General features: G+C 45.6%; 2 protein-coding genes, 1 long non-coding RNA gene and 2 pseudogenes across 3 annotated transcripts; 3 read left to right on the top strand and 2 right to left on the bottom strand.

Annotated features, from left to right (window-relative positions):
• The first annotated feature begins 344 nt into the window (after positions 1-344).
• LOC147977408 (MEIOTIC F-BOX protein MOF-like) lies at positions 345-1,761 on the top strand. Its single transcript, XM_087519978.1, has 3 exons — positions 345-1,154; positions 1,264-1,428; positions 1,519-1,761. The coding sequence occupies exons 1-3, from the start codon at positions 345-347 to the stop codon at positions 1,759-1,761; spliced, it is 1,218 nt and encodes a 405-aa protein (XP_087376104.1).
• A 1,027-nt stretch (positions 1,762-2,788) lies between these two features.
• LOC147977409 (ABC transporter G family member 3-like) lies at positions 2,789-4,881 on the bottom strand (annotated as a pseudogene).
• A 456-nt stretch (positions 4,882-5,337) lies between these two features.
• LOC147977410 (secreted RxLR effector protein 161 pseudogene) lies at positions 5,338-6,075 on the bottom strand (annotated as a pseudogene).
• Positions 6,076-17,664: 11,589 nt separating this feature from the next.
• LOC147977411 (uncharacterized) lies at positions 17,665-19,536 on the top strand. The gene is made up of 3 exons (XR_015602223.1): positions 17,665-18,671; positions 18,816-18,977; positions 19,068-19,536. It is a non-coding gene; the product is annotated as an uncharacterized LOC147977411 (long non-coding RNA).
• Positions 19,537-22,683: 3,147 nt separating this feature from the next.
• Positions 22,684-24,159, top strand: LOC147977412 (MEIOTIC F-BOX protein MOF-like). The gene is made up of 4 exons (XM_087521161.1): positions 22,684-23,484; positions 23,603-23,764; positions 23,858-24,099; positions 24,147-24,159. The coding sequence occupies exons 1-4, from the start codon at positions 22,684-22,686 to the stop codon at positions 24,157-24,159; spliced, it is 1,218 nt and encodes a 405-aa protein (XP_087377287.1).
• Positions 24,160-27,783: the final 3,624 nt, after the last annotated feature.

The raw sequence follows: 27,783 nt of genomic DNA on the forward strand, positions 1-27,783 counted from the left end.
CCATAAAAGACATTTAAGATTGACAAGTGGAGAGGGCTGTATTATATTAATAATAGGGAAACATAATAACATAAAAAATTAGGAAAATATAAAAAGGAAATAGAGAAAAAGGGGAAGTAGAAAAAAAACTTTGAAACAAGATAAAGAAAGAAAAAAGAGGATAGAATGGGCCCGTTCTATACAGTAGCCCACCAGAAAGGGCCCCAAACCCAACGCCCATTAACCTGTCTCTCATCCCCCGATCCCCATCTTTCTCCACGGACCACGGTCATGGCGGCGGCGGCGCAGCCACACCCAGCAGATTAGTCGTCTCCCTTAACTACTTGGCGCAGCAATCCAGAACAATGGAAATGCTTGGCTCCACGGACGCCTCCGCGGAGTTGAAGCGTCCACGCGATGCAGAAGACGGCGGGGACGGTGGCGCTGGCGCGGGCGATGACCGGCTGAGCGCGCTGCCGGACGACCTCCTCCGCGCCATCCTGTCGCGCCTCAAGGCCCAGCAGACGGGGCGGACGTGCGTGTTGTCCACGCGGTGGAGGGACCTCTGGCGCGCCGTGCCGTGCCTCGACATCGACCGTAGATATACCCGCCGCGGTTTTGACGACTTCACAGCCAACCTCCTGCGCGGCCATAACTTCACGATCCTGGAAGAGCTCCGGCTGCACGGGGCCACCGTTGTCGTCGGCGACCGTTGGCTCCGCCGCGACATAGGTCAAGATGCATGGCCCCGCCGGCTCAGAAAGTTGCATCTTTCCCGCCAGCAGTTGGAACTGAACGACCTTGCCAGCCATATCAGCTCCGGCTGCCCTGCTCTCGAGGACCTGAAACTCAACATGTGCTGCCACTCGCTCACCAGCAATGCTAAGATCATCTCCTCCTCCCTCAAGAAATTGACCATCGTCGATGGCGAGCACACCGTGGAAGATCTCGAGGTTTTCAAGTTGATTATAGAGGCCCCTGCTCTTGTTTCTCTTCGCCTGACCGGCGAGCAGTTTGAGCACATTCTTGACACCACTCAGCCACATACCATGCCGTCTCTTCTCGATGCGTCCATTCATGTGCCCTGGATTTACCAGAGCGCCGAAGAACAACTCAACATTCTTCTCACGGTGTCTAATGTGACAACCTTGCGCTTGGCGCATTTTCCGGTCACGGTATATCTTCTTCTTGATTGATACCACTTCTATTTATTATTCAGTTTGCATTTTTCTATATCTCAAGAGCCATTAAAATGAATGCCTGTATGGTTGATTTTGTTCTCAGTTGCTGTTCTTTGGGAGTCATGAGGATCTTCCTGTATTCAAGTTTGAGAACCTGATCACAAGCTTTTCTCTAGACGGGTGCCATATCAACGGCGACTTCCTTGGGCTGCGCCAATACCTGCACAACTCGCCTAACCTGCAGAAGCTCACTCTGCACCATTGCAAGGTCCGCTACTTCTTTCATCAACAACTAATTACCATAACCCGAAACTTTCCGTAATATATTGGTATTCCATTCCTCTGCGCTGCTCAACAGGTCTCGGATTTCCAATCTACAAAGGAGGTGGTGAAACGCCGTCAATCATATTCTAAGGACCTGGCGCATTTCAAGTGCAACAACCTCAGGCTTACTGAAATCATACACCGAGATGGTGATGCTTCTGTCGATCCGTTGGTCAAGTTTTTCAGGGGCATGCGAAGGAATCGGCCAAACAACAAGATCAAACTCATTTCGCTCAAGAGGAAGAAAAACATAACCAGACTCACTATGGCCGATTAGAAGAACCGCATGGCAATACACTATGATGTCTATCATTTGCTGATTTCAGTAAACCAGGTTGCACATGTGTCATCATTTTTACCTTTTCAATAAATTCATCATGAGTCCCTGGGCTTGATTATGTCAGATGGTTGAGATCGTTTGGATTTCAGCAACTAGTACCTTTTGTACTAGGGTAGTGGAAGTGTCATGATCCCCTCGTCTATATATATGGATTTCTTTTTCATTTGGGATGACATTTTCTCATCTTTTGCTGATCGTGTATGTCACCGATACCTCTGAGATTATCCCCCGGTGAGATTGTTCTCCATGTACACAGTTAGAACCTTTCATATCTTGACTCAATTATCCACTTGTCTCCAACTACTCCCTCCGTTCCGAATTACTTGTCTTAGATTTGTCTAGATACGGAGGTATCTAGCACTAAAATGAGTCTAGATACATCCGTATCTAGACAAATCCAAGACAAGTAATTCGGAACGGAGGGAGTATATTCATAAGCACCAATGGATTTAACAAGAGACAATCTGTTATTGCTCAATGACTACAATGCCAAGCTTCATCTCAGGCACATTCAACATCATCTACAATGCCACAAACCTACTGACATGGAAATGCCTGTTGGCACAGCCCCAGACGTGCCGAGCCCCATCGTCTACAACACTCAAAGAAAACACCTTCAAGAGGGGATCATTACTCAATCGTCAATGTCATCAGATCCAACCAGGAAGATCAAACTTGTGAGAGACAACAAGGCCACAAAGGAAGCAATACTCAGTGCCAAAAAGGAATGGACAAGAGAGTAAATGACCAAATCATGATTCATTTCTTCAGTTCTCAAATTAACCATGATACATACAGTATATATGTTACCCCAATTCTCTTCATGTTTCTCTTCTACTTTGGATGCGTCAGATATGCCTACCTAGGAAGCAATCACACATGTATACATGCATATGAACAGTCACACCCAAACACAAAAAGAGTCTTCTTACAGCATCAGCACACTCGGCCGCTCAGGGCTAACTCACTTTGGAGCTGCACTAGTGTGGATGCTGGGCCAGCAGGAGCACTTGCCAAGCCTCACATGTCTCCTCACATCTAGACGAAGTAAAACGTACAAGACGACCCGGTAGCCGATCGCCATCAGGAACAAAACAAGGAGATTCATCCACTTTGCACCTGTCGATGATGATATGCCATACGAGCCTCGGACAGCCTGCACACCGGGTATCGTCATTGTAGCCCCAACTGCAAATGATGTATCGACATACTCGTTCTCGACCAAGCCCTGCAGCAGCATTGCTCGTGAGCACGCCTGACCCAGTTGAAGCAAGATGGGCATAGAGTTTATGTAGGTTACATACGATGGCCATATATAACTTACCTGGACGGCGTATGTATGGAATGAAATGTAGGATAGCGGATAGTTCCACACGGCCACTGGTATTGCGTCTCGGATCCGAAAATACCCAGCCACCAGCATCATGACAACCTGAAGTAGCCATGGTTATTTAATGGTTGTACATTCGATATTTGTGCCCACTTGAAAGAAGACCAAGATGGAAACTCACATATAAGCAAATCAGGGTTAAGGTGCACTTGTAAGTTTCAAGCCAGATGTAGGCAACAATCATCATAAGTGCCTCGTTAGCCAACAGGCACGTAAAGATGGTGATTATAAAGTACATAAGGAAGCTGAACTCATTCCTGAGGCCTATCAGGAAGTAGAAAACCAACGACGACGAAATGGACACCAGAAATAGGAAGGGGATGCTGGATAGGAAGTGGCCCAGCAGGAAAACCAATGTCCCAGATTGCCGATTTGAATCCTCATGGGAATATATCTGCATAGACGGAATTAAATGTTAGTACCTAATATTGCTATGATTTTACAAAGTCTACGGTGAATAAGAAGACATCATTCAGCAATAAATCACAATTTTAGAAATAAAATTTATTAGGAAGGATGTGGCCATAATGTTGCGATTCTGCTTGGAAGATTAAAAACAAACTGACTTTGATCTCATCAATATGAGCAGGTACTCCACAAACACTCAAAAGGACGAGAAATGAAACAAACACAAATATCGCAGAAATCCTAACCTGTCAAAACAAAGTGAACATTGAGCCTCAAATCACAAAAACAGTAAATTTAATCAAGAAATAAAAATATCCAGTAAATCGGAACATAATGCTGCAGTGACACTAACCACTACAGATGACAATGAATGACCAATGTCGATAAATATGGTGCCAATTGAGAGGGCAAGCAGCATATACAAGACAAGCCTGCTCCAGAAGTACTTCCAGTCTCTTGACATAATTAGCAATGATCTCCAAGTGAGAATCCCAATTCTCGCTGCATCACTGGCTTTGCCTTTGCTTTTCAAGTAAGGACCTTCCTGCATCACACCATGTAGACAATAGTTTATTCACTATCATGGTTCATGGATATTGCAGTGTCCTATTTCTCAATCTAACATGGTTGATTGTAGAATTCCTACTCAGGAATATAAGTATCAATTATGTGTTTGTGGAAGGGGTGACATAGATGGCATTTTCATTATTCTAGGGTGTGGAGCATTAGTACCTTCTCAATCAATTTGCAATCATCAATTCAACAGAGGCAGCTTCAGCCGATGATTTGTATGTTGCTTCTAGTGTCCGGATTGCCACAGCAGTGTCCATGCTCACTCATGAGAAATCCCCTTGATCATCCTGTTAATAACTACAAAGCTTTTTATCTCTCACAACAAAGGAACATTTTGCCATCAAATTGAGTAAAATGACTAAAGATAATATCAGAAATTATGTCAGAGTAAAAATCAAAAGATACCTGCAGATTTTTGCACATGGCTATGATTCTGTCGAAGTCTGTATTGATTGCTCTCAGGAAGTGGTCAGATGGACTTTGCATGATTGAACATGGAAACTCAGCATTTGAGAAGTGCTGTAACAGAACAAGACCAAGTAAGAAAACTCCAGAAGGTAATGGCACTGGTGCCCCGGCTGTACTCCACCCGCCTCTTGGAGTAGGGCATGTGCGTCACCATCCAGCGGGCGCACTGTGCCATCCAGGAGCACCTTCCCTTCGATGGCGTTAATGACCTCGGCCATGAGCCTGCATCTCTTATATCAATCCCCAATTACATCTCTAAAATTTACCTCTTGTCGTTGTTGAGGTGATCGAGTAGGGCGAGAGAGATGAATGAGAGGAAGAAGATAGTGTGTTTTTGCGCCGGGCGGACTCCCCAGCTTTTCCGTAGTTCTATTGATCTGATTATTGTGTTTACAAGCAACCTATCTAACTAACCCGGCCAGCCCGCTGCGATCCGGAGTTGTCGCGCCATCCCACGACCTCCACAACGCTAGCGTGCCACGCTGACCGGGAAAACCAGAACAGAAAATGAAACGGGGCGATCGTGCAAGACTCGGCCCGCTCTCCCTACTCCTACGTGCATGCTGCATGTGGACATCACATCAACAGCTATGCATTGCTTATTCTAATCAAAGCAAACTAGAAGACACACGCACTCTCACGTGTGATGGAGCTTAGGTCAACATTTCTCCCCCTTAATCTCCATTCGCCTTGCTGATCTCCCTGATGCCCAGCCTCTGCCGCATTTCAACATGTCTCACATGACCCAAAGCTTTTGTCAGTATGTCAGCAAGTTGATCATTAGTACCAACATGATCAAGCTCCAACTGTTTCTCTTCCACACACTCCCGTATGAAGTGATACTTCACATCTATGTGCTTGCTCCTGTCATGGTGAGTAGGATTCTTTGCCAAAGCAATTGCTGACCTATTATCAACCAGAAGTTTGAACTTCATTGGTACCTCACGCTTCATTTCAGTAAGCAATCTGCTCAACCAGAGGCCTTGACAAGTTGTGGCTCCAGCTGCCACATATTCCGCCTCACACGAGCTCATTGCTACCACCTTCTGTTTCTGCGAGGTCCATGAAACAGGGTTCCCACCGAAGAAGAACACCTGACCAGAAGTGCTTTTCCTGTCGCCAACATCACCGGCGTGGTCGCTATCACTGTATCCGACCAGCCCATCAGTTCCTCCTCGTGTATAGCAGCACCCGTAGCTGAGTGTACCTTGCACGTACTGTAGGATCTGTTTCACTGCCGTCCAGTGAGTCATCGTCGGTTTCTCCATGAATCTGCTCACCAAGCCCACTGAATAAGTGATGTCAGGTCTCGTGTGAGTCAAGTACCTCAAGCTTCCAATGACACTGCGGTAGAGAGAGGGATCAAACGGCTTGGCTTCATCTTCTTTTTTCAGCTTGAGTCTGCATTCCATTGGTGTGTGACAAGTGTTGCACTCTGCTATCCCAGCTAGTTCAAGGATCTTCTCTGCATAGCTACGCTGGCTCAATGTAATTGAGCCTTCTGTTTGAGCTACTTCTATCCCCAGGTAGTAACTAAGGAGACCAAGATCACTCATCTTAAAGAGCTGCTGCATTTGATTCTTGAACTGAATAATGTCATCTCTGCTGGTGCCAGTGATTATCAGATCATCGACATACACTCCCACAAGTAGGTATGAGTGTGCATCCCCTCTCCTATAAACAGCATGCTCTAGAGGGCCTCTAGTGAACCCAAGTGTATTCAGTGTCTCGTCGAGCTTTGCATACCATGCCCTCGGAGCTTGACGCAGACCATATAGTGCTTTATTCAGCTTCAACACTTGACTTTCCCTTCCAGCAATGACATAGCCTGGTGGCTGTCCCACATACACTTCCTCAGAGAGTTCACCATTCAGAAAGGCTGATTTCACATCCATATGGTGCACCTCCCAGCCTGAGTGCGCAGCGAGAGCAAGGAAGATGCGTACGGTCTCCATTCTTGCAACAGGAGCGAATACCTCCTCGAAGTCAATGCCTTCTCTCTGCGCGTAGCCCTTTGCCACTAAACGTGCCTTGTGCTTGATCACATTGCCGTCAGGATCACGCTTCACTTTATAGACCCACTTGAGCCCAATCGCCTTGCGCCCACGAGGAAGAGTGGTGAGCTCCCAAGTGCAGCTCTCGGTAATGGAATCCATTTCAGCATCCATGTCACCCTTCCAGACAGCATCAGACAGTGCTTCGTTGACGTTCGCCGGCTCCTCAGCGCTGAGCAGACAGAGCAGCATCGCCTCACGCACTGCCTCGCCCTCTGTCTCGTCAAGGACACAGGAGATGCGCCGGTACCGAATATTTCCGGTGTCTACATCACGGAGGTTCTCGTCATGACTTGGTGGCGTGGCCCAGTGAATCTCCCATCCTGCAAATGGCGTCTCCGTCTCGCTTTGAGGTGAGCTGAGCACGCTCGACTCGGGTGAGGAGCCGCTCACGCTCGCCTTTGATGCGGGCTGTGTGGGGGATGCCGATGACGATGCAGGTGCCGGGGTCTTGGGGCTGGCATGCGGCGAGTGCATCGGTGTTGCCATGCCGCTGTCCAGCTCATGCACACCATGTGCCGTGGTGTAAACCACACTGAAGGTTGCCGGTGCAGCCATGTCCGCGCCCGTGCTCTGGACGCTCCACGTCCACGGCCTGTTTTCCTCAAAGACCACGTCTCGCGTGATCTGCACCTTCTTCGTCGCAGGATTGTACACTCTGTAGGCCTTGGACCCCTCCTCGTATGCAACAAAGACCATCGGCGTCGAACGATCGCTCAACTTGTTGATGCCAGGCCCGACTCTCTTGACATGAACCGTGCACCCAAACGTACGCAAATGATGCACGCTGGGTTTACGGCCGTGCCACGCCTCGTATGGGGTGACACCATCCAGGCTGCATGTGAGGGCGCGGTTCAGAATGTAGACGGCTGTCTTGACTGCTTCTGCCCAGAAGAACGACGGCATGCTCATGCTCTTCAACATGCACCTAGCCATCTCCACCACGGTTTGATTTCGCCGTTCCACTACCCCATTTTGCTGAGGTGAGTAGGGGGCCGTGGTGTAGTGCTTGACTCCGACCTCTTCGCAGTACGCCTTGAATTCACCGGAGTTGAACTCCCCCCGCGATCCGAGCGGAAGGCGCGTAACTTGCATCGGCCGTCTGCTTCTGCCAAAGCCTTGACCCTTTTGAAGCATTGAAATGCCTTGTCCTTGGTCTTCAGGAGCTCTACCCACATGTAGCGACTGAAATCATCAACTACCCGCAAAGGTCCGTGTGCACAAGCTCTAGCGCGCGCTCTGCGCGGTATGCAGTTGCCTGGGGAAATGAGGCTCGGTGCTGCTTCCCAAGTGCACATCCATCACACTATTCCTCCACACGATTGATGACGGGCATGCCACGCGCCATCTGCTTCGTTGACATGGTGCGGAGTGCACGAAAGTGCAGGTGTCCCATGCGTGCGTGCCACCTCCAGGTTGCATCATCTCCTTGGGCCATCAGACAGGCGGGAGCGTCGATGATGAGACGCCCTGTGTAGAGTCGGCTGCCGGACCGCCTGACCGCCTGAGGCATAGGGGATGACACTCATCTCTTCTATATCTTCTGCCGTGGTCGGGCATTGAGCCGAGCTCAATTTCATACCTTGCAAAACAGGCAAGAACCCTTTCTTGGACTGATCCATTTTGAACTTCTTCAAAATTTTATCAAGGTACGTGCTTTGTGAAAGACCTATGAGGCGTCTCGATCTATCCCTATAGATCTTGATGCCTAATATATAAGCAGCTTCTCCAAGGTCCTTCATTGAAAAACTCTTATTCAAGTAGGCCTTGATGCTGTCCAAGAGTTCTATATCATTTCCCATCAAAAGTATGTCATCTACATATAGTATGAGGAATGCTACAGAGCTCCCACTCACTTTCTTGTAAACGCAGGCTTCTCCATAAGTCTGCGTAAACCCAAACGCTTTGATCATCTCATCAAAGCGAATGTTCCAACTCCGAGATGCTTGCACCAGCCCATAAATCGAGCGTTGGAGCTTGCACACCTTGTCAGCATTCTTAGGATCGACAAAACCTTCCGGCTGCATCATATACATTTCTTCCTTAAGGAAACCATTAAGGAATGCCGTTTTGACGTCCATTTGCCATATTTCATAATCATAGAATGCGGCAATTGCTAACATGATTCGGACGGACTTTAGCTTCGCTACCGGTGAGAAAGTCTCATCGTAGTCAACCCCTTGAACTTGTTGATAACCCTTAGCGACAAGCCGAGCTTTATAGATGGTCACATTACCATCCGCGTCTGTCTTCTTCTTAAAGATCCATTTATTTTCTATGGCTCGCCGTTCAACGGGCAAGTCAGTCAAAGTCCATACTTCGTTTTCATACATGGATCCTATCTCGGATTTCATGGCTTCTAGCCATTTGTCGGAATCCGGGCCCGCCATCGCTTCTTCATAGTTCGAAGGTTCACCGTTGTCTAACAACATGATTTCCAAGACAGGGTTGCCGTACCACTCTGGTGCGGAACGTGTCCTTGTGGACCTTCGAATCTCAGTAGGAGCTTGATCTGAAGTATCTTGATCATCATCAATAACTTCCTCTCTAGTCGGTGCAGGCACCTCAGGAACATTTTCTTGAGTTGCGCCATTTGCTGCTTCAAGAGGTAATACCTCATCAAGTTCTACTTTCCTCCCACTTACTTCTTTCGAGAGAAACTCTTTCTCCAGAAAGATTCCGTTCTTGGCAACAAAGATCTTGCCTTCGGATCTTAGGTAAAAGGTATACCCAATAGTTTCTTTAGGGTATCCTATGAAGACGCATTTTTCCGACTTGGGTTCGAGCTTCTCAGGTTGAAGTTTCTTGACATAAGCATCGCATCCCCAAACTTTTAAAAACGACAGCTTAGGTTTCTTCCCAAACCATAATTCATACGGTGTCGTCTCAACGGATTTCGACGGAGCCCTATTTAAAGTGAATGCGGCAGTCTCTAAAGCATAGCCCCAAAAAGATAGCGGTAAATCAGTAAGAGACATCATAGACCGCACCATATCCAATAGAGTGCGATTACGACGTTCGGACACACCGTTACGCTGAGGTGTTCCAGGCGGCGTGAGTTGTGAAACTATTCCACATTTTCTTAAGTGTGTGCCAAATTCATGACTCAAGTATTCTCCTCCACGATCTGATCGTAGAAATTTGATTTTCCCGTCACGTTGATTCTCAACCTCACTCTGAAATTCCTTGAACTTTTCAAAGGTTTCAGACTTGTGTTTCATTAAGTAGACATACCCATATCTACTCAAGTCATCAGTGAGGGTGAGAACATAACGATAGCCACCGCGAGCCTCAACACTCATTGGACCGCACACATCAGTATGTATGATTTCCAATAAGTTGGTTGCTCGCTCCATTGTTCCTGAGAACGGAGTCTTGGTCATCTTACCCATGAGGCATGGTTCGCACGTGTCAAATGATTCATAATCAAGAGACTCTAAAAGTCCATCTGCATGGAGCTTCTTCATGCGTTTGACACCTATGTGACCAAGGCGGCAGTGCCACAAGTATGTGGGACTATCATTATCAACCTTACATCTTTTGGTACTCACATTATGAACATGTGTAGTATTACGTTCGAGATTCATTAAGAATAAACCATTGACTATCGGAGCATGACCATAAAACATATCTCTCATATAAATAGAACAACCATTATTCTCGGATTTAAATGAGTAGCCATCTCGTATTAAACGAGATCCTGATACAATGTTCATGCTCAAACATGGCACTAAATAACAATTATTGAGGTTTATAACTAATCCCGTAGGTAAATGTAGAGGTAGCGTGCCGACGGCGATCACATCGACCTTGGAACCATTCTTGACGCGCATCGTCACCTCGTCCTTTGCCAGTTTCCGTTTATTCCGCAGCTCCTGCTGTGAGTTACAAATATGAGCAATGGCACCGGTATCAAATACCCAGGAGTTACTACGAGCACTGGTAAGGTACACATCAATTACATGTATATCAAATATACCTTTGGTGTTGCCGGCCTTCTTGTCCGCTAAGTATTTGGGGCAGTTCCGCTTCCAGTGACCCTTCCCTTTGCAATAAAAGCACTCTGTCTCAGGCTTGGGTCCATTCTTTGACTTCTTCCCGACAGCTTGCTTGCCGGGCGCAGCAACTTCCTTGCCGTCCTTCTTGAAGTTCTTTTTACCCTTGCCCTTCTTGAACTTAGTGGTTTTATTCATCATCAACACTTGATGTTCCTTCTTGACTTCTACCTCTGCTGATTTCAGCATAGCAAATACTTCAGGAATGGTCTTTACCATCCCCTGCATATTGAAGTTCATCACAAAGCTCTTGTAGCTTGGTGGAAGCGACTGGAGGATTCTGTCAATGACCGCGTCATCCGGGAGATTAACTCCCAGCTGAGTCAAGCGGTTATGTAACCCAGACATAGTGAGTATGTGCTCACTGGCAGAACTATTTTCCTCCATCTTACAGCTGAAGAACTTATCGGAGACTTCATATCTCTCGATCCGGGCATGAGCTTGAAAAACCATTTTCAGCTCTTCGAACATCTCATATGCTCCATGTCTCTCAAAACGCTTTTGGAGCCCCGGCTCTAAGCTGTAAAGCATGCCGCACTGAACGAGGGAGTAGTCATCAGTACGTGTCTGCCAAGCGTTCACAGCGTCTTGGTTCTGTGGGACGGGTGGATCACCTAGCGGTGCTTGTAGGACATAATCTTTCTTGGCAGCTATGAGGATGATCCTCAGGTTCCGGACCCAGTCCGTATAGTTGCTGCCATCGTCTTTCAGCTTGGTTTTCTCTAGGAACGCGTTGAAATTGAATACAACGTTGGCCATTTGATCTACAAGACATATTGTAAAGATTTTAGACTAAGTTCATGATAATTAAGTTCATCTAATCAAATTATTAATGAACTCCCACTCAGATTAGACATCCCTCTAGTCATCTGAGTATTACATGATCCGAGTTAACTAGACCGTGTCCGATCATCACGTGAGACGGACTAGTCAACGTCGGTGAACATCTTCATGTTGATCGTATCTTCTATACGACTCATGCTCGACCTTTCGGTCTTCTGTGTTCCGAGGCCATGTCTGTACATGCTAGGCTCATCAAGTTAACCCTAAGTGTTTTGCATGTGTAAAACTGTCTTACACCCGTTGTATGTGAACGTAAGGATCTATCACACCCGATCATCACGGCGTGCTTCGAAACGACGAACTGTAGCAACGGTGCACAGTTAGGGGAGAACACTTCTTGAAATTGTTGTAAGGGATCATCTTATTTACTACCGTCGTTCTAAGTAAACAAGATGCAAAACATGATAAACATCACATGCAATCAAATAATAATAGTGACATGATATGGCCAATATCACATAGCTTCTTTGATCTCCATCTTGGGGCTCCATGATCATCCTGTCACCGTCATACTCATCGACATGTAAGTTGTGATTCCTTGTACAATAGCATGAACATCTCATACATCACATATAGATCATTCATCATTCATCACAACTTTGGCCATATCATATCACAAAGCACTTGATGCAAAAACAAGTTAGACGTCCTCTAATTGTTGTTGCAAGTTTTACGTGGCTGAAGTAGGGTTCTAACAAGAACGTTTTCTTACCTACGTGAAAGCCACAACGTGATTTGTCAACTTCTATTTACCCTTCATAAGGACCCTGTTCATCGAATCTGCTCCAACTAAAGTAGGAGAGACAGACACCCGCCAGCCACCTTATGCAACTTGTGCATGTTAGTCGGTGGAACCGGTCTCACGTATGCATACGTGTAAGGTTGGTCCGGGCCGCTTCATCCCACAATACCGTTGAAGCAAGATAAGACTAGTAGCGGCAAGAAAATTGACAACATCTACGCCCACAACAAATTGTGTTCTACTCGCGCAAGAGAACTACGCATAGACCTAGCTCATGATGCCACTTTTGGGGAACGTAGCAGAAAACAAAAATTTTCCTACTCGTTTCACCAAGATCCATCTAGGAGTTCATCTAGCAACGAGTGATTAGATGCATCTACATACCTTTGTAGATCGCGAGCGGAAGCGTTCGAAGAACGGGGTTCATGTAGTCGAACACGACATGATTCAAATCACCGGAGATCCTCGCACCGAACGGACGGTACCTCCGCGTTCAACACACGTACGGAACGGATGACGTCTCCTCCTTTCTTGATCCAGCAAGGGGGGAGGAGAGGTTGATGAAGATCCAGCAGCACGACGGCGTGTTGGTGGATGCAGGGCGTCACAGTAGCAGGGCTTCGCCGTGTACTACGAGGGAGAGATGTAACAGGGGAGAGGGAAGCACCAAAGGCTGAGGTATGAAGTCCTCCCTCTCCTCAACTATATATAGGAGGGCCAAGGGGGGGGGGATGTGCCAGCCTAGGAGATCCAATCTCCTAGGTGCGGCAGCCAAGGGGAGGTTTCCCTCCCCCCCAAGGCACCTAGAGGTGCCTTCCACCATTGGGACTCTTCCCTTAAGTGGAACCCTAGGCGCATGGGCTTTTGGGGCTGGTGCCCTTGGCCCATCTAGGCCAAGGCGCACCCCATACAGCCCATGTGGCCCCCCGGGACAGGTGGCCCCACCCGGTGGGCCCCCGGGACCCCTCCGGTGGTCCCGGTACAATACCGATAACCCCGAAACTTGTCCCGATGGCCGAAACAGCACTTCCTATATATAATTCTTTACCTCCGGACCATTCCGGAACTCCTCGTGACGTCCGGGATCTCATCCGGGACTCCGAACAACATTCGGGTTACTGCATATACATATCTTCACAACCCTAGCGTCACCGAACCTTAAGTGTGTAGACCCTACGGGTTCGGGAGACATGCAGACATGACCGGGATGACTCTCCGGTCAATAACTAACAGCGGGATCTGGATACCCATGTTGGCTCCCACATGCTCCACGATGATCTCATCGGATGAACCACGATGTCGAGGATTAAACAACCCCGTATACAATTCCCTTTGTCAATCGGTATGTTACTTGCCCGAGACTCGATCGTCGGTATCCCAATACCTTGTTCAGTCTCGTTACCGGCAAGTCACTTTACTCGTACCGTAATGCATGATCCCGTGATCAACCATTTGGTCACCTTGAGCTCATAATGATGATGCATTACCGAGTGGGCCCAGTGATACCTCTCCGTTATATGGAGTGACAAATCCCAGTCTCGATCCGTGTCAACCCAATAGACACTTTCGGAAATACCTGTAGTGCACCTTTATAGTCACCCAGTTACGTTGTGACGTTTGATACACCCAAAGTACTCTTACGGTATCCGGGAGTTACACGATCTCATGGTCAAAGGAAAAGATACTTGACATTGGAAAAGCTCTAGCAAACGAACTACACGATCTTGTGCTATGCTTAGGATTAGGTCTTGTCCATCACATCATTCTCCTAATGATGTGATCCCGTTATCAATGACATCCAATGTCCATAGCCAGGAAACCATGACTATCTGTTGATCAACGAGCTAGTCAACTAGAGGCTTACTAGGGACTTATTATGGTCTATGTATTCACACGTGTATTACGATTTCCGGATAATACAGTTATAGCATGAATAAAGACAATTATCATGAACAAAGAAATATAATAATAATACTTTTATTATTGCCTCTAGGGCATATTTCCAACATGTTAGTCATAATCAATTCAGATATGCAAGTTGCACAAATGCACAATAACGGTAATGTGCTGGTCCTGGACTAGAATGGACTAGAGACGTGATCCTATCCTAGAACACTCATGGGGCCACGGCACTACGCACCTAGCATCAACAGATTATATGCAGTAGCCTTGAACAAGAAGATATAAACCAAGATTGCAAAGTCAGTTAAGACAGTGCCTAGGAATAAACTCCAAATATAATGTAAAAAGTTGTGAAAAAATTAAGGACAATGCCTTGAACAACAAGATATAAATGAAGATCACAAAGTGAAATACACTAAAGTTTCTCTATGCAACTTCACTTAAAAATACATTTATTTATATTTTTTCTCAAGCTGTGTATTGACATAAGCTTTACAACGCATGAAGAATAACTCAAATGGGAGTTCATATGAATGGTCAAATAATTTCTACTATCATATGAAAAATTGCAATGAATCGTGTTCTGAAATTAGGGCAAAATTTCTAAGTTACAAGACAATGCTATGAAGGCCTTCCAGGGCTCTTGGCATACACAGGGAGAACTTTTTGGATGTGCACGATCATTGCGATCATTTTGAGTATTCGTGGAGCCGGAAAGTAGTCCATGTGACAAAGTTGTGCCTATTTTGGTGAACACTGCCCAAAGCCGATTCTGGTCCGAATGGTGAGACTAATTCTAATCTGGTGGGATCCGATTTTTTATGCCTTTATTTTGAATCAAAGCCAGAGGATCCAATTGGACCAAGCAAAGATGCAAGCAACCTCAAGTATGATTATGGTAGATGCAGTGCTGAGACGTTCTGGAATACGATAGATGGTGGTGGTCGGCAATGGATGGGATAATGATGCGGCGGCGACATGACTAAAGTGAATATAACTCGAAACTCTAAAGGACTAAGCCCTATGACTAGAAACTTGACATGGTGATGTAGAAGTAAACTCAAAGTTGAAATGCACTGAAAAGAGAGTTGTGATGGCTCTGGTTTGGATAGGATGATCTAACCTTATTTTTATTAATTTCGGCTTTTCATGGAATGTAGATATGAAAAATAGATGCAACATAGACTACTGAAAACCTAGAACTACTCTTTGAATAAACGGTCGGATTGGAGTGGTTCTCCGACACCGATCAAGGTTAAAATGCTAAACTAACGGGCTCATTACGAACTATCCCCTACTCTGAATTTCAGGTGGGTGGGGCCCGTCCCTCCCCCTTATATCAGTCACAGCATGCCAAGTCACAAGCACTCCGTAACATCCCTCCCCCCGTAATATCCCGTCGATGTAGCATTACTCCCGGTCAAGGAGTACCATGGTACTAAACTTCTATATTTTCTATAACTCGCTCTCGACATCTATCTCAAATAGTACTCCCACTTTCCCATAATGTAAGACGTTTTTTTGACACTTCTGGGGCAGAGGGAGTACAATTTTATATACCAAGTTTAAGAGCATAAGAATGCATCTAAATATTAAGGTTTAATATGTAATTCAATGTCAATTTGGATGACACACTTGCACTAAATTTAGAACATATATTCAATAAAAGTTACATTCGTAGTATTATTTTGAGACATGAACTCTCAATGTGTTATGTTTAAATTAAATGTATTCTTCTACATGAGGGAAAATAAAAGGAACAAAATTGCAAGCATGCAAAGATTCATTTGCTGAACTCCGATGCATTGCAATTGTTTCTATGTGCTTGTATCTATTTTCTTGATGTTTGGGGGGTCAATCTGGACAAAGCTTCATCTCGCATGGCATTTCTTTGTAGGGTTTCATTTATATGTTTTGTTATACATTCTTTTTTTTTAGCACATTTACTTCTCCATGACCTTATTTTTCCGGATTGATGTGTGGGATTTTGTACGATCATCCATAGAATTATGGTTTTTGGATTATAAACATGGGACATGACTGCGGTGGTTGGTTTCTAGAAATTTTGTCATTAATCTATCCTTTAAGAGCAACCCAACACAGGTCCCCGTCCTCGTTACATCCTTTTGTGAGTTTTGCGCGTAAAACACACTCCAATACTCACCTAGCCCACCTCCCTGTTCAACGGACCTCTATGCGACCCCACTTTTCTGTGATCCGCGTATGCAGGGGGGGGGGGGGGGAATAGGGGCTCCCCATCCCTACCCAAACCCCAGTGATACTCCCCGCCACGGTCGACCATACGCTTTTGACCATCTATCACCATCTGTGGCCCCTTGAGTTTTTTTGTTGATGGGGAAAATAAGAAACTACCCCCTCACACAACACCCACAACTTGATATGGGGAAAATACGGTCGGAGTTGCTCCATGCAGAAAGTAACTACTAGTACAAAAGAAAAAACTACTAGTACACAAAATTTAATAGAAAACATCACATAGGTAATCTGAAATTGTGTTAAAAAATAATGGTGGTCCGCATTTTTTAGCTAGTCTTTGAATACATCAAACAAAATGTTCATTCTTTCCAACTAAACTATGTTCATTCTTTCCAACTAAACTGTTTATACGACTCGTGAAAATGGTACAAATGTTTTGGTATCAAAGTTAGTGATAAAACCGTTGCCATATATTACTAGAACATTTTAGAAAATAACACAAATGGGTTATGAATTAGTGAAGCCTACATAAAACTACAAAAGACATTTACCGTGGACATGAACTAAGAAGGAAACAAAAGAAAAGAAGAGGTGGGAAAGAAAATAAAAAATAAATAAAAAACTAATAAATAGAGAAAAAGGAGGAAAACCATTTGAGGGAAAAGATAGTAGTAATAAAGAAAGAAAAACAAGATAGAAAGGGCCCGTTCTATGCATATATAGAGTACAGTCCAAGGGCTTTCTCCCGGTCTTTCTCCTCACTTCCGAATCCCCCCGATCCCATCTTTCTCTGAAGCCATGGCGGCGGCGGCGCAGCTACACCCAGCAGCAGATTAGTTGTCTGCTGCGTACTGCGCGCGCCAATCTAGAACAACAGAAATGCTTGTCGCCACCGAGCAGAAGCGTCCATGCCACGCAGACGACGGCGGCGGCGGTGATGCAGGCGATGACCGCCTGAGCCGCTGAGCGCGCTGCCGGATGATCTCCTCCGCGCCATCCTCTCGCGCCCCAAGGCCCGGCAGGCGGTGTTGGGACAAACCCAGATAGCTCTTTTTCTCTCACTCACACAAAAGAAGGTGGAAGATGGAGCATACAATTTTTCCGGCGCACAAACGCCTCCGCCGCACGAACGGCGCCTCGGCCGCACGAACGACCTCACTTTACTGGGCACATACCCGAGCGTGGCAACACACCGCAGCCTATCCAGAGGAGCTCTTTCTCACAGCCGACCGGGCGCACACCACGGTCCCGGTAGAGACTACCTCATCTCTGGTCCTAGGCTCGGCTCATACCGGCGCACTTTGATCAGTACATGAGGAGGGTCTTTATACCCGCTGGCTCACACAGGCGCACACACACACGACTCAGCTACGGCCGCTCCACTCGACCAGCTTCTCCCGCACATGCAGGCCACGACTCGGCGGCCACGATCCGCACCGCACGGACGTGCCAAACGAACTGGCTAGCCCATGCACACGCACACATGCAAGGCATATCCACCAGGCTGGCGAGCAACTAACTCATGCATGCCGCTAACCACTAGTATAATCAAGATTACTACTAACAGGCGGTGCAGACGTGCGCGCTCGCCGCGCGGTGGCGGCACCTCTGGCGCGCCGTGCCGTGCCTCGACATCGACGAGCGGGAGTTTTATACCCGCTACAATCCTGAGTACTTCACGACCAACTTTCTGCGCGGCCATGAGTTCACGCTCTTGGAGGACTTTCGGCTGCACGGGTCCACCGTCACCATCGGGAATCATTGGCTCCGCCGCGACATAGGAGATACATGGCCTCGCGGGCTCAGAAGGTTGCGTCTTTCAAGCGTGGAATTGCAACTGACAGATCTCGCGAGCCACATCAGCAGCTCCCGCTGCCCTGCTCTGGAGGAGGTGCGACTGGAAAAATGCTGGTTCTTGCTCACCAGCAATATCAGGATCGCCTCCTCCTCGCTCAAGAAATTGGTCGTCCATGGCGAGTACATTATGAATGAATTTGAAGCTTTCAAGTTGGTTATAGACGCCCCTGCGCTTGTTTCTCTCCGCCTCGGTGAGGAGCTCCATCACATTGTTGACCCAACCGAACCACATATCGTTTCATCTGCGCTGGATCCAGGAGGACGTGAAGCACCAATTAGGCATTTTTGGCGCGCTGTCTAATGTCACAACCTTGCACTGGTCGAATTTTGCGGTCACGGTAATATCTTCTTCTTGAATCTTGATATATATATACCCACTTTTATTTACTCAGTTTGCATCTCCTTAATTAATTTATCCGGGAGAATTCAAAGATAACAAAATGACTGTCTATCTATCTTATATCTATCTATCTGGGTTTCAGTTGTTGTTCAATGACAGTCATGAGAACCTTCCTCTGTTCAAGTTTAAGAACCTGAGAACCTTGTTCCTGGATGTGTGCCGTATCAGCGATGACTTCCTCGGCCTACAGCAATACCTGTGGAACTGACCTAACCTGCAGAAGCTCACCATGCGCCATTGCAGGGTGTGACTATGACTTATTTCACGAACTATATATTACCATAACTCAATACATTGTGTGATATTAATTCCACTCCTATGCGCTGTAAAACAGGTCTTGGATTTCCAGCCTACAAAGGAGGTGATGGAACGCCACCAATCATATTCTAAGGACCTGGAGCATTTCAAGTGCAAGAAGCTTAGGCTTTGTGAAATCATATACCGAGACAGTGATGCTTCTGTCCATCTATTGGTCAAGTTTTTGGTGGGCATGTCGAGGAATCTGCCAAACAACAAGATCGAACTCACTTCGCTCAAAAAAAGGAAAAAGAAAAGCAAGGTCTAACTCACTGAAGTGTCGATTAGAAGAACTGTATGGCAAAACACTATGCTGTCTGTCATTCGCTGATTTCTGCCCAGGTTGCATGTCTAAGCGTATGTATCATCCGTCCGCTTTACCTTTTTATTAGTACCTCGGAATGTGCAAATATATATCGCACGAGCAATGTACTTTGGAATAAATATCTATTTTGAGTTGTGTCGAATCGAGGATTAATTAACTACTCCCTCCGTTCCTAAATACTTGTCTTTCTAGGCATTTTAACAAGTGACTATATACGGAGCAAAACGAGTGAATCTACACTCTAAAATATGTCTACATACATCCATATGTAGTAGTCATTTGAAATGTCTAGAAAGACAAATATTTAGGAACGGAGGGAGTATATGTTAAGTGAGGATTGACACATCAAAAATAAATTCAGGAATCCTTGGATTTGATTTATCGGATGGTTGGCTCGTTTGGAGTTCACCAACTCGTTTCTTCTATACTAGAGTGTAGATTGGTTACTTGGTTCAAGTGGAAGTGTCTTGTATACCATCGTCCATACGATTTTTTTTCATTTGGGATAACATTTTCTCATCTTTTCCTCGTAGTGTATGTCACTGATTTTCTGTCAATGAGACTATTGTCCACCTATACAGTTACAAGGTTAGAACCTTTCTTGACTCAAACATCCACTGTCTGTAGCTATATTCAGAAATTAGAACCGGGAATGGATTTAATGGCAAGCTCCATCTCTGGCCTGAATGACTACATTCAGCATCATCTACAATTCCACAGACCTACTGACATGGAAAATGCATGTTGGCACAGCCCCACACGCACCCGAGCCCCATCATCTACAGCACTCGGAAGGCAACACCTTTAAGAGGGGATTGCTACTCGACCGTCAATGTTGCCCGACCCAACCAGGAAGAGAAAACTTGTGAGAGACAACAAGGGGAAAGAAGCAATAATTTGTGCCGAAAAATGGACAGGGAAAGCACATAACCAAATCTTGATTTATTTCTCTAGTTCCCAAATTAACCATGATACATACAGTATATATGTTGCACATCTGTTTCTCCAATTCTCTTCTGCTTTCCATGCGTCAGAGATGCCTACCTATGAAGGAATCATACATGTATACACCAAAAAAAACGTCTTCCAATGGGTCAGGGACAACTCACTCTGGAGCTGCACTAGTGTGGATGCTGGGCCAGCAAGAATGCCTGCCAAGCCACACATGTCTCCTCACGTCTAGAGGAAGCAGAACGTACAAAACGACCTGGTAGGTGATCGCCATCAGGAGCAAAACAAGGAGGTTCATCCACTTGGCAGCTCTCGACGACCATATGTTGTACGAGCCCCTATGGCAATTGTTAGAACATATTTTAATGCTCATGGCAATCTACGAATTTCATCAGATGCACATGGAAACTTTGAATTTATTTTCTTACGGTCACATGGCAATTTCAAAACATTTCTTCTTATTCCAAACCATGAAAAATGACAACCATATTATTTTACAATTGTTTTCAACATTGCAAATTTACTTTAAGGGCCATGGAAAATTTAATTTACAGATGATGGCAAATCTACCTTACAGTTGCCATGTGACTTTGGCAAATTTAGTGTTACGGGCCGTGGCAATTTTATTTTACGGACCGCGTAATTTTTTTAAAGAAAAATTGCAACATGGCAAATTTACACTTATGTAACCTTGCAAATTTATTTTTTGAACCCTACAAAATCATTTTTGTATTTGCACCACAAAAATTTATTAAACAACCCATGGCAAATTATATATTTAGTCCATGGCAAGTTTATATATTGGTACCTAGAAAATTCATTTTTTTGCCCCATGGTTAATTATTTCTTGGAAAATTGCAGAATTGTTGAAACATGCCATTCTATTTTTTTTCTTGTGCACCATGAAAACATTGATTTTGAATATCCCTTGGATTGTTTTCATAAGAATTTTAATTTTTTTATTAGCCTATTTGCTTTCATGAGCATATTTGTGTTCATGGGAGTACTACAGGGAGAACTATATTTCGCCATGAATTTGCATTGTGACCAGGAGGAAAATTCTAAATTTTGCCATCTTTAGAAGATAAAATTTGTATTTAAAAAAAGACAATGTGTAAAATTTGCCATTAGACTATTAATGTTTCCCAAAAAAACATAAAAACAAGAAATTTGCCATCTAAAAACATGATATATTTTGAAAATGTTTAAAATTCCATGTGACATGTTTATAAATTCAATTTTTTTGACCAGTTGCATATATCATCTCGTCCATAACACTTGTTATACGTTTTGCCAACTGATAAGTTTTGGACAACGCTAACACCCACACGTGTGGTGGGAGCGAAACCCACACACACACCCTATAACACATGGATTGCGCCACATCACCATGCATGTATATGGGATTCTTTTTGGATTTTCAGTTTTTAAAATGTTTTATCTCTTAAATGAAAATTCCGATTGAAGATCCGTTTTCACCATTAAATCTCTCGCGACAAGATCTTCGAAACTAGATCTCATATCAATATATTTTGACGAATTTTTTTGGGTTAAAACTTACCATGTCTATTGCACATGAATTGCCATGGTGTTTACATTGAAGTTGCCATGATATGTTTCAGCTATTTTCTTCTACATTTTAAAGTAAATTTTGACATATTATAAAACGGGGAATTAAGAAACTATACTTGCCATGAACCATAAACTAAAATTGCCATGATACATGCACTTAAAATTGCCATGGTTCATACAAAAAATAATTTTCATAGGCAAAGTACTGGAATTGCCATCATCAAAATACTAAAATTGTCATGCTCTACAAACTAAAATTGCCACATAGCAACTTTAGTTTAACCACTATGACAACTACAGTGTAAACATCATGGCAACTTTCGGGCAAAAAAAAATTCATCAAAACATATCAACATGGGGTCTAGTTTTGAAGATCTCGTCGAGACGGATTTAATGGTGAAACCGGATTTTTAATTAGATTTTTAATTAGGAGATAAAATATTTTTAAGCCGAAAACCAAAAAGATTTCTGCTGATGTCATCTGTTTTGATGTGGCAAAATGAGTGGTATTGGAGGCGTGTGGGTGATGTGCAAGATGCCACACGTGTGGGTGTTAGTTTTTTCAAAAAAAATTGTCCAGTTTCATACTACACTATGGAACGACAATTTTTATAGTAATTTACAGCATGACAAGTTATATATATTTTTGTTCAGCTAAAGCCGATTAGGGTATCTCTGGTCCGTCTTTCTCCTCACTCCCGAATCCCGATCGGCCGATCTAATCTTCCTCCGGTCATTGCGGCGGCGCAGCCACACGCAGCAGATTAGTCGTCTTCCCTACGTACTGTGCCCAGCAATCCAGAACATGCTTGGCTCCACGGACTCCTCCACGGAGCCGAAGCGTCCGCACCATGCAGACGACGGCGGCGGCTGTGATGCGGGCGATGACCGGCTGAGCGCGCTGCCGGACGACCACCTCCGCGCCATCCTCTCCCGCCTCAAGGCCCAGCAGACGGTGCAGACGTGCGTGCTGTCCACGAGGTGGAGGCACCTCTGGCGCGCCGAGCCGTGCCTCGACATCGACCGTGGATTTAGGTATACACGCGACGGTGTTCATGACGACTTCCCGGTCAAGCTCTTGCGCGGCCATGAGTTTACGCTCCTGGAAGAGTTCCGGCTGCACGGAAACTCCCTTCCCGTCGGGAACCGCTGGCTCCGCCATTGTGGTCAAGATGCATGGCCCCGCCGGCTCAGAAAGTTGCATCTTTCTACCCTGGAGTTGGAACTGAACGATCTTGCGAGCCACATCAGTTCCCCTCGCTGCCCTGCTCTGGAGGAGGTGAAACTCAAAAACTGTACCTTCCTGCTCACCGGCATTGCTAAGATAATCTCCTCCTCCCTCAAGAAATTGGTCATTGTTGATAGCGATCACACGGTGTCTGAACTTGAAGTTTTCAAGTTGTTTATAGAGGCCCCTGCTCTTGTTTCTCTTCGCCTAGCCGACGACACGTCTGATCCCCTTGTTGATACGACCGAACCCCATACCATGCCGTCACTTGTCAATGCCTCGATCCTACTGCCATGGATGGACCGGATCGAACAGCTGAATGTTCTTCTCACGCTGTCTAATGTGACAACCTTGCACTTGTTGGATTTTGATGTCACGGTAATATCTTCTTCTTGATATCCTCACTTCGAATCTTCTATTTGTCCTATATCTATCTAGAGCCATTGAATTGAAAGATAAGAAATTGATTGTCTGCCTGTATGGTTTTCTCTTTCAGTTGCTCTTCTTTGTGAGTCTTGAGCATCTTCCCGTATTCAAGTTTGAGAACATGAGAAGCTTGTCCCTGGACCAGTGTCTTATCAGCGACGACTTCCTCGGGCTGCGCCAATACCTACACAACTCGCCTAACCTGCAGAAGCTCACTTTGCACCATTGCAAGGTGCTACTGCTACTTCTTTCATCAACTATTAATTATCATAGCTCAATACATTCTGTAGTATAATAGTAATGAATCCTTTGTGCTGTTCGACAGGTCTGCGATTTCCATCCTACAAAGGAGGTGATGGAACGCCACCAGTCATATTCCAAGGATCTGGTGCATTTCAGTTGCAACAACCTTAGGCTCAGTGAAATCATATACCAAGATGATGATGATTATGTGCACCTACTAGTCAAGTTTTTGGTGGGCATGTCGAGGAATCTGCCAAACAACAAGATCGAACTCACTCGCCTCCAGGAAAACACACAGGATCTAACTTATTTATTAGCAGAACCGTATGTCAATACATTGTGATATTTATTGTTTGATGATTTTTTCCCAGGTTGCATGTCTAAGCATATACTATATGTACCGTCAGCTTTATTCAACATTACTCGTTTACTAAGTCATTTAGGCCTTGGCAACTATGAGCTGTGCCATCTTTGTTGTTTGCCATTTATCATAATTACCATGCATTTGGCAATAAGTAGTAAGCAGGATCAGAAGAAGGGAAGGCAACCCCTGTCAGGTTTCAACGGAGTTTGGATATGCAGTTTCAGCTGGTGTTCTCCTCCTCTTTAGGTCAGATTTAAAAAAAATCTATTTATAAAAAATCCCTTAATATATGACCTAATTCGTAGTAAATTGCAATTATATGACACCGGTGTCCCTTAAGCCGGAGAGCTCTTTTCAGATTTATTTAGGCCGATGACGAGACGACCTGGCCGAAGAGCAATCTTCCGTGTGCTGCTGGCCGAAGAGTGTGCATGTGGCCCAGACGCTTGCCTCGCTGTAGCTGCACTTAAGCAAGCTGGCTGGCTTGCTGCCATATGGACGCGAGAGTTCGCTGCGTTGGAGTTGCTCTTATAACCGCGTACTAGTGCATAACATGCTGCATGCTGCAGGTCTTGGTGGGGAGTTGCTGAGTTAGGAGGCCTAGTGTATTTCAGGAGGTAGGGAGGAACGTACAGCCAACGCGCATGGGAATGATCGATCAATCATATGTGTCCGCGCAGGTAAAAATCAGTGCCTAATGCAGCAACCTATGCCTATTTTCACTCCGATTTGTGTCTGCTCGGACCCATTTCCAGCGTATATTTGAGACATATTTGGATTGGAGGCAGACACGAAACGGATGTTTTTTGTGACCTTTTCATCCGCCTTTGTTCGCTGCATGCCCCGTCTGGCCCACCTGACATTCACTCATTCACATTTTTATCTATTTATTTTCTCTCTCCCCATTGCACACGTCGCCGTCGTCGCCCCGTAGCAGCCGCACCATCGCCCAACCCCTCGACGAGATTCCTTAGGTGCAACCACCGCTCAAGCTTGTGGTCACGCTGGGTAGGTCGCAGGGGAACTGCCGCCCAAGGAGTTGGAGCTCCTGCCGTGCGTCGAATGGCTCCGAAGAGGCGAACGTGTCGGCCTCGGCCTCGCATCCCCCGCGCCCACGCCCGGCAGGCCACGTAATTTTTTTGCGGGAAACTTGGAGAGCTTTATTCAACTAAAGCGTTCCTGCTACAGTCCGCTAAAAGGGTGCTGGTCAGGAAGCTTTGAGTTTTGTCGATCCAACTCTCGGACACACTTAGCATGCATGCTAGCTTAGCACCAAGTGTGCGGGTACATTGGCAATATGTTGAATTACAAAGGAATTAAACTGAAGAGAGAGCTCTCTAATTTCATCTAAAAGCGGTGCCACCATAGAACGCGCTGACAACCGGGTATTCCATAGCTCGACTAGTTGAAGGCAGTCAGTCTCCATAATCATCTGCGTGAAGCCACACATATTAGCAAGTTTAACAGCACCTCGCAGTGCTAGCACCTCCATGACCAGCGGATCCGACACGTCGAGGTACGGCTTGCTCCACGCTCCTAGAAAGAAGGACGCCGACCTCGCCACACCACCAGCGCCCCCTACACCAAGCTCAGAGTTTATCGCTCCATCGGACGTGATTGTAATATGTCCAACTTCGGGGGGTTGCCATCCGTGTCCTGGAAGAACCTTGGCGTCTTTCTTTGGGATTTCCAACAAGGATAGCGCCTCTTTGATTCTTTGCATGGCGCTTCTCGCGGATTCATAGCTTCCTCCTCATGAGTCCACCTATTCCTCGAGTGCCATCGATCACATGACAGTTATAATCTTCACCCTCTCTGAGAACCGGTCATCACATAAAAATATCCCTGCTCCATGTATCCGGGTGTAGCCGAGGAAGACGAAAATCAAACCACATCTGAGCCTCATCCCAGAATCTGCGCGCATGTGAACAATGCACCAGAGCATGCATGAGGTCTTCATCCGCGGCAAGGCATAGCTTGCACTTGCTTATTTCCGCAATGTGACGAGCTTCAAGGTTGCCAAATCAGGGAGGATTCCCCTTACTACCCGCCACCAAAAAATGCGCACCTTCGGCATCACATTGAGCTTCCAAAGCCTAGTCCACATTTCTCTGTCACTCGCCGAAGTTCCTGTTACCGTCCCTTCTCGTAGAGCATCATGCTCTTCTTGGTCACTAGAGATCGGTACGCCGATTTGACGGAATAAACGCCGGAGCGGTCATGGTCCCAAGCCAAGAAATCTTCCCCTCCTCCTACACACAACGGGATGTTGAGTATAGCATCAGCGTCCGGAGTGATGAAAGTGTCCCGAACAAGATCAGTCCTCCATGTCCAATTTTATGTATTAATAAGCTCGCTCACAAATTGGAGCTGTGTTCCATTTGGTTTAAACAGGGTCTTCTCGTAGAGGTTCCTGCAATCCAACTATCCGTCCAGATGGATATTGAAGATCCATCACCCACACGTTTTAATAGCCTCACGTCCAGCAACAATGGCTCTCCAAGTTTTTGAAGCCGCCCTGGGAATAGTACCATTCATGAAATCAGTTTCTGGGTAGTACCTCGCCTTCAACACTCTTGCACATAGTGAATTAGGATTTGTCATTAGCCTCCAGCCATGTTTCCCTAACAGTGCAAGGTTCAACAAGTGTGGGTCCCGAAAACCCATTCATAGAACTAGCCGTGAGAAACTCAAATAAATAAATGAATTCAATTTTTCATAGTTTATTTAGAAGTTATGGTGACATATTAACTTTGCTAGCAAATATGGTGAAGTAGCCCACCACTGATGCCTTCCGTACCTTGTGTCAGATTTCTAGTATAGGGCCTATTGATGTTAACATGCATGCATGGGACCAGCTGCATGATGATTTGATGTTTAGGATGGATGGGTGGATCAAATATAAGTTGCACGCGCAACGAGTTAGTAAAAATTCGCTTCCTAGGATGAGGGGCAAAATAGTAATCTGTCCGGGTAAATAGTAAAACATGCAGACTTGAGGGGCCCAAATACTTTTTTTTCTCAAGGATGGGGGGCAAAGACCCCCCCCCCACCCCTCCCCTAAGGGCTTGTTCGGATAATCCCCGCCACAAGGGGATGTTGGAGGGGTTTAAGGTGGATTTTAAACGAGATGGGGAGGGGAATTAGAAGCCACCCCCCGCTTCGCTTTACAGGAGAAAACTCAGAGAGTGGGACGTCGAACCCTGGCCAGAGACATCAACCATAGTGCTGTCTACCATTGAGCCAGGGCTTACATCCCTTAAGGTGGATTTTAACTTGCTAGGGAATTAATCCCCTTCAAACCCCTTGAAATATTATGGAACCGAACATGGCCTTAAGCACACATAGCTCTGCCACTGCTTCGCAAATGGGAGAAGAATGAGTAGCCTCTGGGAAGAACACCAGTCGTGGATGCCTAAATTAAGAAGGGTATGCCATTTTGGTGATAGCCCGATCAATCAGAGAATTGAATGATTCCTTAGATTATAGATCAAAAAATCAGAATTCCACCTCGCAAAGTAATAATAATCAGAATTCCGTCTGATTAGTTTTTTCTTAGCCACCAATAAATCCGGTAAATCCAGCAGGAATTGGTGCAAGCGGCAGCGACCGCGTACGATTTCGACCCATGCAATCGGCAGCTT

This window comes from Triticum urartu, chromosome 4A (assembly GCF_056163025.1).
Source record: "Triticum urartu cultivar PI428250 chromosome 4A, HENAU_Tu73, whole genome shotgun sequence".
Taxonomy (NCBI): Eukaryota; Viridiplantae; Streptophyta; class Magnoliopsida; order Poales; family Poaceae; genus Triticum; species Triticum urartu.